At 39.9% G+C, this 12,056-nt stretch overlaps 1 protein-coding gene across 2 annotated transcripts in view; it reads right to left on the bottom strand.

Moving 5' to 3' along the window:
- The window catches only part of LOC106872325 (anaphase-promoting complex subunit 7), a 50,041-nt gene that overhangs the window by 25,260 nt on the left and 12,725 nt on the right, over nucleotides 1-12,056 (bottom strand). For both annotated transcript variants that reach the window (XM_014919272.2, XM_014919271.2), the window contains exons 6-11: nucleotides 10,668-10,783; nucleotides 9,463-9,576; nucleotides 6,463-6,550; nucleotides 6,039-6,134; nucleotides 3,145-3,233; nucleotides 694-820 (exon numbers count right to left, since the gene is read on the bottom strand). In XM_014919272.2, coding sequence (XP_014774758.1) covers nucleotides 694-820; nucleotides 3,145-3,233; nucleotides 6,039-6,134; nucleotides 6,463-6,550; nucleotides 9,463-9,576; nucleotides 10,668-10,783 — 630 coding nt within the window. The remainder of the gene's footprint in view (nucleotides 1-693; nucleotides 821-3,144; nucleotides 3,234-6,038; nucleotides 6,135-6,462; nucleotides 6,551-9,462; nucleotides 9,577-10,667; nucleotides 10,784-12,056) is intronic.

Raw genomic sequence — 12,056 nt, 5'->3', positions numbered from 1 at the left:
CAACGGAACAGCCTGCTCGTGAAATTAACGTGCAAGTGGCTGAGCACTCCACAGACACGTGTACCCTTAACGTAGTTCTCGGGGATATTCAGTGTGACAAGGCTGACCCTTTGAATTACAGGCACAATAGAAACAGGAAGTAAGAGTGAGAGAAAGTTGTGGTGAAAGAGTACAGCAGAGTTCGCCACCATCCCCTGCCGGAGCCACTTAGAGCTTTAGGTGTTTTCGCTCAATGAACACTGACAATGCCCGGTCTGGGAATCGAAACCGCGATCCTATGACCGCGAGTCCACTGGGCCATTGCGCCTCCACATGGATAGAGTATAGCAACTAAAAACTCAATACAGCACCTCCAACTAATGACTACGGTACTGCAATTCGCAAGTTCTCAAAGTCCTTAAGGCCAACCCTTTTGTTACCAAATTTCTGTTAAAATACAGTTTGTTTCAATTAGTTTCGAAAATAACGAAGAATTTAGTAAAATAAATTTGTCATCATTAATTTTGCTGGTATTTGGAACATAAATCAACATGTAATTTTTCTGGAAAGTTTTAATTTAAATGACTTTAAAAGACAAAGTTTGTATCATAGAATCAGGGATAATCTCAGATGGGCTGGTATCCAAAGAGTTAAGGCACAGCAATCCTAAAGTAGACATAACTCTCTCCATCTCATCCTTGTAAGAAGTCTTACCTTCTGAGCAAAGTAAACTGCCTTCGGCACAGCCTTTACCACCTTCCTGTTGGCCATACAGTAGTAGCCAATGACTACCCATGGCTCAGGGATGTGTTCGTTGCCATCCATCACATGGTTTGCTAAACTGCAAAGGGACAAAATAACACAACTCAGTCAAATAAGCCATAAGAAAAACAGTTCTTTGGTTGCCCAAGAGGGGATGATAATGATCCTGTCTCAGGAGAATTGCATCATTATCAGCCCTGGTTTAAACTCCAATATAAGTACTGTATACCATGTACACTTGCATTCATTATTTTTGTTAATACTATGTCCCGTGTATCTTTTATATTTTATTTGTTTCAGTCATTTGACTGTGGCCATGCTGGAGCACCATCTTGAAGACATTTTACTCAAACAAATTGATCCCAGAACTTATTTTTTATAAACCTGGTTCTCATTCTATCAGTCTCTTTTGCTGAACTGCTGAGTTACGGGGGACATAAACACACCAATACCAGTTGTCAAGTGGTGGTGGGAGACAAACACAGACACAAAGACACACATATATAGATATATACATACATATATAGAGGAACACATACGCAGGTACCGAAGTACGGGCGGAAAAATATTTAGGTTATGTATACAATTCACTGTACCTGACTGAGTATATTAATGTTCCAAGAGGAAATGAATAATGTAATCTCTCCATTAATCAATTGAAAATTCGTTGGAGACAGCTGTAGTGAATTGACACATTATCCATCTATTGTTATTTATTTATTTATTGCTTCCCAAACACATGGTTCCAGGTTCAGCCTCACTGCGTGGCACCTTGGGCAAGTGTCTTCTACTATAGCCTTGGGCCGAGCAAAGCCTTATGAGTGGATTTGCTAGACGGAAAATTGGAAGAAGCCCAACGTGTATATTCATCGCTTGACAACCAATGTTGGTGCGTTTATGTCCCCGTAACTTAGCGGTTTGGCAAAAGAGACCAATAGAATAAGTATTAGGCTTACAAAGAATAAGTCGTGGGGTTGATTTGTTCAACTAAAGGCGGTGCTCCAGACTGAAACAAGTAAGAGAATAAAAGAAAAAGCATACATACATATAGAAACTGAGGTTGGGGGTAAACAAGGGCATGCTCCCTGCAGAAAATCCAGCTCCAAAAAAGCCTCATGATAGCAAAGGAGAATGGGCACCAGCCAGCCCAAAGGTTGGGGTGGGCTGTATCTGCCTACCTCAGTTGCTATGACATTAAGGTAGATCCGGCCACCCCCATTAATGGGGACAAAACCCGGATTTAAAACACCGGATGATGATGATACACACACAATAGGCTTCTTTCAGTTTTCATGTACCATACTGGCATGGGTTGGACAATTTGTTCAGAGTTGGCAGGCTGCACCAGGTTCCAGTCTGGTTTGGCTTGGTTTCTATGGGTGGATGCCCTTCCTAATGCCAACCACTTAACAGTGTGTACTGGCTGCTTTTAACATGACACCGTCTACCAAATATACTCACAAGTCCCATTCCCACCACTTGCCATTACACCTTGATGTTCAGCTTGGGGGGAGGGTCATGGTGGGAAGGCTGGGAAAATATCAATGCCTGCTTCTGACTACATGGGGACATAAAACCATTAGCAAAAGCATAGTATAGGTTGATATGTCACCCATCACTGCAAATGCAGCCGTAGTATTTTACGCATGTGTTTGTGTTCGTTTATGTCAATAGCATAGCAGGTAGGGAGGGGTATCAGCAGGGAGCAGTTGATCCTGGGCGATGCTTTTATTAGTTGCAGTACTTTTTTGGGGTTCACCAAGGGTTGCCTCAGGTAGCATACACTCTAGCTATGCCACTGAGTTGGTTATAAGCACATGTGCGTGTAAATCTTTTATCTTCTACCTATTACAGTCATTGGACTGTGGCCATGCTGGGGCCTTGCCTTGAAGGGTTTCAGCTGAACAGATCGACCCCAGCATGTATTTTTTTTTCATTAAGTCTGGTACTTATTATATAGGTCACTTTGTACTGAACTGTCAAGTTACAGGGACATGAACAAACCAACACTGGTTGTCAAGCAGTGGTGGGAAACAAACACAGACACACATTTATATACACAATGGGTTTCTTCAGTTTCTGTCTTACCAAATCCATTCACAAGGCTCTTGTCAACCTGCTACTATAGAAGATACTTGCACAAGGCACCATGCAGTGGGACTGAACCTGGAGCCATTTGGTTAAGAAGCAAGTTTCTTACCACACAGCCATGCCTCGCTTATATTTACTGGCATGAACCAGTGTGTTGTGTGCCTGTGTGTGTTGAAAACATTGTTAAACAATAAAGATCAATAAATTAATTCCCTAACTGAAATAAATAACAAGAAGAGAAGAAGTGTCTGAGATCAGTAAAAGAATAAACCAAAAAAACTGATGCCTTTTCAACACCTGTACAGCACCCACCTTTCCAGTTCTGTCATCTTTTTCTCTTTCAGGTAAAGGTAGGCCAAAGTGTCCATGTTTTTCACGTTGAGACGGTCAGTAAGGTGAGCCTGTAAGAAGCAAAGAAAACATCAACAATCGGTGTAAATTAGTTAAAAATATATATATCAGTGAGATTGCTTACTCAGAGAAGATATTAGCATTGCAATGTTGCATGGTAGTGAGATATGGGCCCTGAATGTGGAAGGTATGCAAAGGCTGGAGAGGAATGAGGGTCGTATGCTCTGATGGATGTGCAATGTTGGTGCGAATGTGTGACAGAGCACTGGTGTATGGAGAGAGAAGTTAGGCATAAGAAGGATTAAATGCAGTGTACAAGTGAAAAGGCTGTGCTGGTTTGGCCACATGATGCATATGGATGGGGACAGTTGCATAAATTGTCGATCACTTAAAGTGGAGGGATGTTGTAGAAGGGGGAGACCCAGGAAGACACGGGATGAAGTATGAAGGCTGATCACAAAATGGTGAGCTTTACAAAGGAGATGACAGGACCGAGATATGTGGTGCATTGCTGTACTTGAGAAGACCCATCCATCACAACAGAATTGAGATCCTAAAACCAAGGTGCCATGTAAAACACATTGGTGTGGGTGCTAATGCTACGTAAAAAGCAAAGGTGTTGGTACTGCGTAAAAAGCACTGGTGCCATGTAAAAAGGACATGGTACACTCTGTAAAGAGGTTGGCGTTAGGAAGGGCACCCAGCCAGAGAAACCACGCCAGAACACACTATGGAACCTGGTGCCCCCCTTGGCCTAGCCAGTTCCTGCCAATCCACCCAACCTGTGCCGGCATGGAAAACAGATACGAAATACTGATGATAAAATGATGATGATGAAACAAGCAAACAAGATCAAACCAAGGTTGACTTAAACCATTTTTGTACCATATTTCTGTTGAAAAACACTATTTTTTTTCAATCAATTTAGAAATATTATGAAGAAATTAGTAAATCATCTGTTCTGGTGCTAATATATACTTTACAGAGCATACTGGGTGCTTTTTCATCACCAGTGCTAATGAGATCACCATGCAGCTTGCAGGTGGGATGACTTTATACATGAAGGGTTAATGTATGAGAGGAGGAGGAGGCAGTGCAGCTACATGGCTACTCACAGTTAGAAGAGAGGATGGGTCTCTCAAGATCCAAGGTGGGTAGAAGTGGGGTCAGAGGAACCAGGAGAGTGAGTAGTTGGTGCAAGAGCATTTGAGGGAGTGCAAGATGGGGGAATGAGTGAGGGAAGATTGGTAACAACTGTAAAGATTGGACAGGGATGAATGCTGTTGAATGGTGGATAAAGGGATAGGTGCATTTCATGCTCCTGCTTGATGGGGTTGGGCTCATTCCAACTTAAGCATCTTATTCTAGCAGCAATGACCTCAGAGCGTCCTCCTCCTCTTCTGACTTAGGAACCTAGGTAATGGAAGCTATCTACAACTTCTAAATATTCCCCTGAACATTTAATGAAGTCTATTTTCTGTACATCCCTAGTGTTTACTGTACCTACACATCTGTCACACACAAAAACTATTTTCTCTGTTAACCTTCCTCTGATAGTTAGAGATGTCTTCATGCATAGAGCCAACCACATCCACCAGTGCTCTCCATTGCTGGTGGTCCTGTGCCAGCCCCTCTTAGGAGTAGAAATGATAGCAGGATCCCGAGAACCATCTATTGAGAACATTAGATCGTAACATCACGTTTCCAACAAAGAGCAGCCCCCAGTCTTCCTCCTCATAACTATCCGACGCATGCACTGGTATGGACATCCCCCATTTCCCACTAGATCATCCTAAATGGATACAGATGAGCAATAATACAGGAGTTGGAAAGAAGAAAGCTGGGGAGGGAGTGACAGGACAGTAAGGATGATACTGTAGAGAGGGCAAGTATGAGAGGGATTTCCAGAATTAAAACTTGAACAAAGGCAGTGCATTTCAACAGAAATGTGGTAAGGAAAGGGTTAAATATGTGTAATTCTTTTGAACAGAAAGGGATTGATAGGGGACTAAACAACAACTTCCTATACTGACTCCCTCTTCTATACTGCATTGATACTTGTTATATCCTCCACACACCATTTCTGTTCAATGTATCATTTGGCATCAATATAAAACAGGCACTTGTTTTAATGACCCGAAAAGGTAATGAATAAATAGATAAAGCATTGGAAAAAAATAAACAAAACAAAAATAGAGAAATAAAAAGTTAACTTAGGCTGACCAAAGTATTGTGAGTGGATTTGGTTGATGGAAACTGAAAAGAAGCCCATCATATATATGTGTGTGTGTGTATGTGTCTTTGAGTCTGTGTTTGTCCCCACCACTGTTTGACAACCAGTATTGGTGTAGTTACATTCCCATAACTTAGCAGTCCAGCAAAACAGATTGATAGGATAAGTACCAGGCTTAAAAACAAAATAAATAAATATTGGGGTCAATTGATTTGACTAAAAATTCTTCAAGGTGGTGCCCCAGTATGGCCACAGTCTGATGGCTGAAACAAGCAAAAGATACAGGCACAAGCATGGCTGCCACAGGGCAGGTCAAAGTCTAGAGTGGATTTGGTAGAATGAAACTGAAAGAAACCCATTATATACATATGTGTGTGTGTGTCTTTGTGTGTGTCACCCACCACTGCTTGACATTTGGTGTTGGCGTGTTTACACATCCCTGTAACTTAGCAGTTCGACAAAGAGACTGACAGAATAAACACCAGACTTAAAAAACAAGATAAGTACTTGGTTCAATTCAGTCAACAAAAATACAAGGTGATGCCCCAGCATGGCCACAGTCCAATGACTGAAAACAAGTCATAGAGATAAAAGAGTTGTAAAGAGGATCAAAGTATATTACCTTTTGGAAGAGTTGCATAGCTTGTGTGTAGTCACCGTTGAGGAAGTGGGCCTCGCCCAAGGAGAAAAGAAGTCGGACATTATTTTTCAGGTAAGGCTAGATAATTAAAGAACAAAGGAATATGAAAAATATGTTAATTGATAAAATGTCAATTAATATCATGATTAATGAACAACTGCACACTGGCAGAGAAATGATAGCCATTTAAAATACACATTCACCATTACATTCATTTTAGTTTTCTTTCATAATAATCTCATAATTTTCTAGAGTAGAAAAGAATATTAATGTAAGTATGCATGTATGTATGTATATTTATATTACTGGACAGAAAGCAAGGTAAGAGAGAAAGGAAGAGGAGAAGGAACAAAAGACAAATCTAACAGGTTGTTTCATCAAACCACATACATCAAAGTTGACTTACCTTGCAGTCTAGGGCCTTAAATGTTGAGATGGCACTTGTGTACTCCTGTGCAACCACCAGAGCATGGGCCTTGATCCACATTGTTAACCTGTAACAGATACATACAGCTAATATTGGAGCAATAAATGTTCACATAGGCTACTGGTTAATTCATAGCAGTTTCAGTTAATCAAATGTGCTGACAGCATATTTAGTGGCTAACAATTATATCCAGTAGCATAAAAGATGCATGGGTGTATTAGATGTACCCCCAATTTCAACAGTGAATATTCAGGAAAAAGTAAGTATTGAGAAAAATATTAGCAACTTCACATAGAGAATTTTTTTTTTTTGAAAAACAGTGTATTACAAGCCATCAAATACAGTAATTATATTGACAGGTCAGCAAGATTAGTTGATCAGTCATTGATCAACCAACTATGTTTGTATGCCAGTCATAAGTCAACAAGCATAGTTGATAAATTGGTTATTAGTCAAAAGGTGGTGTTGAAATGTCACTAGTCAACAAGCCAGGTTGATAAACCATAGGCTAACAATCTGTCAGTCATTAGTCAACAAACTGTGTTGATAAGTTGACTAGTTGTGTTTCTAGGGTATTAATCAACCAGTAAATGAATCTCTAGCTCCCTTTATGGACACCCCAGGCTCTTTGTAGGCTCTGGGTGTCTGTCAGCTGTGTTCAAAATTTTCAAAGGCTGCTACAGAGTATACTGGGTGCTTTTTACATGGCACCAGCAAGAATACTTTTCATGTGGCACAAGCATGGGTGCTTTTCATGTGGCACCAGCATATATATTAGATACTACATTGTGTAACACCATTTTTGTCCTTGGGTAGCAACTGTTATTTCTTATTTGCTTACCCCTAGAAAGTATGAAAAATGGCTAATTTGGAAAGACAGTGATGATATTTGAATGTTTATACCATGTTTACACTGTATATTACATCTCCCTGTACGTCAGAAAAGTACAGTATTTCACCTATGTTTCATGTCTTTCTTGATTAGTTTTTCTGTATAGAACACTATATTTTCCAGCATACAAATCAAAGGATATATAGTATTTCACTTATGTTTTGCATGTCTTTCTTGACTGATTTCTTGAGTAGAATATCGTGTTTCTGGCATACAAATGAAAATTTTTAGACTAAAATTTACAGCTCCCACCCAAAAGGTAGGTCAACTTATACACCAAAATGACTTTAGGAGATCAAAAATTCCATGTGAAATGCAACAGGATTTGGAAAGATAATGACAATGCTTGAATGTTTACACTACATATTATGTCAACTTGTTTGCCAGAAAATATGGTAGTAAAATCAGCAAGTGGCCAGCTGGAAAAATGCTTAGCAGAATTTCCTTTGGTTCCTTACATTCTGAGTTCAAATCTTGCCATGGTTGGGTTTGTCTTTCCTCCTTCTAGATATCAGTTGATTGCAGGGCTTGATGTAATTGGCTTTGCCCTCCCCTCAAAGTTTTTGACCTTAAGTGAAAATTTGGGGAATGCAGGTATCTGAAAATACCTCACAGGGTGACAACCGTGCCGTGCATAATTACAGGCTGCCCTTTGGCAAGGCATAGCACCTATTCAGCCACCCTACCAGGCGTACGGCAAAGTCAAGGGACTGCAGCATGGTGGATCATGAAGAGGTAGTGGAAGAGCTCAACTGAGCCAATGGTGCTTCTTACATTGATGCTGAGTGAAGGAATCCTAGAAGATCAATGGTTACGGTCACTAAACTCTATCAAGAGAGTAACTGCAATACATCCACAAGGGTGGCATCCACGGTTATGTAATCAACTAATGAAAGATTTACTATGACTCAAGCTTCCAATTCAAATTTGTAATAATGAAATTTGATGGTGACAGAGAGTTATGGGAATCTGTGAAAGCAGGGGGGGGGGGATCAAAAGAGAAAATCAGAAAGAATTAATAATGTCAGCTTCTTGAGTGGATAGACTTATCAAAAGCCAAAGGACTTAGAAAAACAATGTAAATAAAAGCGGTTGTTTGTAATGAAATGGCTGTGTATGGCTATTTGAATTGTTTGTTGATTTGTTAGAAATAACAGTGAAATCATCATCAAATCAAATTGCACCTGCTGTTTTAGAAAAGGGAAAGATACATTGGATATATTATGTTTGAATTCAAGGCAAGATGGTCACATGTGGAATGTCTTAGAGTGTGAGTATATCTTTGTGAAGCCTGGGAGGCCATTTAAATGGATCTGTCTACCCATGATGCCTCTGTAATAGAATACACACACAGACACACATACCCATATATACACATAGCTACAAACATGCATACACATGCTCACAGACACATACACACATATATACCCATGTGCAGACACACACACACCTGCTCATACACAAAGGGACACATTCTTACATATAGATACACATGTACATTTACACTGTGCTCCCTAAGTACACACACATGTACATGCCTACACATACACATGCACTCCCTAACATACACACACGATCACATACACATGTACCTGCATACACACATACATACACAACAACTGGCACTCCATCAGTCACATCAATGAGGGTTCCAGTTGATCTGATCAACAGAATAGCCTGCTTGTGAAATTAATGTGCAAGTGGCTGAGTATTCCACAGACACTTGTACCTTTAATGTAATTCTGAAGGAGATTCAATGTGACACAGAATGCCACAAGGCTGGCTCTTTGAAATACAGGTACTACTCATTTTTGCCAGCTGAGTAGATCGGTGCAATGTGAAATAAAGTGTCTTGCCCAAGGACACAACATGTTGCAGAGAATTGAACTCACAACTTTATGATCATGAGCTGAATACCCTAACCACTAAGCCATGTGCCTTCAATACATAAATACATTCATACATACAAACACACAAGCCTGTATGTAGACATATAAGCTCATACACACACAAACAACAAACATAAATGTGCATAACTCAAGCAGAAACAAAGACTCACACAATAAGATCCCAAAATGTATACATACCAATCGTAGTTTGCTCCATGGGGTAAGCTGCTGAGAACTAGTCCAATCACCTCTGCACACTTCACACCCAATGATAAGAGACCCATAAGGGCTTCAACTGCAAGGGGACATTCCCTTAAAAAAAAAAAAAGACAACAAAGATTATATATATGAATCAACATAGAAAATGGCTAAAGACTAGCAACACAGTTGAAACTCAGAGTACCAAGGAGTTTGAATCAAACTGTTTTGATCCATACATGTAACTCCCAATAAATGTGCTGAGTGCCCTTCTTTCATTTGTCTGATATATATAGTGTAGGTATCAGTTAGAGGGGTTTAATACCTCTAAGGGATAATTAAATCCAGAGTCGCTCCTGGCTGGGTAGTTACAGTCTTTTGTAAGGTTGTACACTAGCAGGTGGTTTGGTTGGAAAACCAGAGTTTAGGTTATATAGGAGAAGAAAATGGATATAATAACAATGGGAAACCTGGTATGTCTTTAATTAAATAGATAACAAGGAGGAAGAAGCTAATTAAAGACATACCAGTGAAAACAACGAGTTTCCCATTGTTATTATATCCATTTTCTTATATATATATATATATATATATATATATATACACATACATATATATATATATATATATATATATATCTCATCTTCATTTAACATCTGTTTTCCATGCTGGCATGGGTTGGACGGTCTGACAGGAGCTGACCAGCTGAAGGGCTGTTCAGGCTCCTTGTCTGTTTTGGCATAGTTTCTACAGCTATATAAGTGGATAGATGCCGATGTCTGCATAAAGAAGTGCTGATCTCTCAAAGTGAAGGAAACTTAGGGAAGAAGGAGACCTAGGAAGACATGGGATGACCTCAGGATGCTGACCCTTTCAGACGGATGACAAAGGACCAAGATACCTGGCACCTTGCTGTACTCAACAGCAGAGTTGTTAAGGCCAACCCCTGCTGAAGAGGATTGGCCCGTAAGAGTCCAGTGTTGGTGACATGTAAAAGCGCTCAGCACGCTGTGAAGTGGTTGGCATTAGGAAAGGCATCCAGCCATAGAAACCATGCCAAATCAGACTGGAACCTGGTGCAGCTCTCTGGTCAAACCATCCAACCCATGCTAGCATGGAAAAGGGACATTTAGGCAAGTAGAACTAGTAGTAGTAGTGCTGTTAATGGTAAATGAAAAAAAAGGAAAAAAGAGGAATATACAAACCTGATGACTTCTTTGAAACAGGTTATAGCAGGACGGTCCATATTGGACTGTTTGTAGAGGTGGGCGAGGGCCAGGTTGATTTTGGCATTTCTCTTCTTTGCTATGACACCTTCCAGCTGAGAATGATGGAAAACAAATGGCATGTATATATATATGTGTGTGTGTGTGTGTGTATATATATATATATATATATATATATATATACACACACACACATACATATGTTATGTGTGTGCATATATATATATATACACACACACATAGATATGTGTGTGTGTGTGTGTGTGAAGTGGCTGGTGTTAAGAAGTTATAGAAACCATGCTAAAACAGACATAGCAACTTGACACAGTCCTCTGGCTTCTATCAAACCCTTCCAACACATGCCAACATGGAAAACGGATGTTAAATGGTGATGATATGCATGTACATAAGTGTGTGTATACATATATCAACGGGGTCAAAGGTCCTTCCCGACTCATAGGTTATGGATGGGACACTGGTCTGCCACAGGATTAATCCTTTTTACCAGCTGAATGGATTGAAGCAACATCAAATGAAGTATTTTGCTCAACCACACAGTGCATCACCTAGTCTAGGTATTGAAACCACAATCTTACAATCACGAATGTAACACCCTAGCTACTAGACCATGTGCTTCTACACACACACATATATACATCTTTTATTTTTTTTTACTTGTTTCAGTCATTAGTCTTCAGTAATGCAGGGTTACCACCTTGAAAGATTTAAGATGAACGAATCAACTCCAGAAGCTTTTTTCTTTAAACATCTCTGTTTCAAAAACTGTAGGTCTGTTGGATGAAAACCAGCATGAGGCTAAATGACAACAAGAAACAACATCAGATAATGCAGTCCTAGATAGCTGCATACCCCAAATAATTTGCTAGGCGAAGTTCTCATCAGTGGCTATGCCAAAACACTAACATATAATTTAGAAACAGAATACCACGTCTCATCATTATATATTATAATTTTTCAAATTCACCACGCAAGTGCGGTTTCAGTTGGCAGCAAATGAAAAAATGCTAAATTAACTTCCGAAATTATGTGTGGGTGGCACGTAAAAGCACCCACTACACTCTCAGAGTGGTTGGCGTTAGGAAGGGCATCCAGCTGTAGAAATTCTGCCAAATCAGATTGGAGCTTGGTGTAGCCATCTGGTTTCACCAGTCCTCAGTTAAATCGTCCAACCCATGGTAGCATGGAAAGCGGACGTTAAACGATGATGATGATGAGGATTCCCTTTGAAATTGCTCTTAGATGTGGTTTTGGACGTTTTGACTGCTCCTTCTAGCATATAAGGCTGCTTGTTAAGGGTCACCTCTTGTGTTTAAATGTATATATGTGTATATATATATATATATATAT

Source organism: Octopus bimaculoides, chromosome 28 (genome assembly GCF_001194135.2).
Source record: "Octopus bimaculoides isolate UCB-OBI-ISO-001 chromosome 28, ASM119413v2, whole genome shotgun sequence".
In the NCBI taxonomy this organism is placed as follows: Eukaryota; Metazoa; Mollusca; class Cephalopoda; order Octopoda; family Octopodidae; genus Octopus; species Octopus bimaculoides.
Note: the sequence above shows the minus strand (reverse complement) of the source record. Positions and strands in the feature narration are given on the sequence as shown.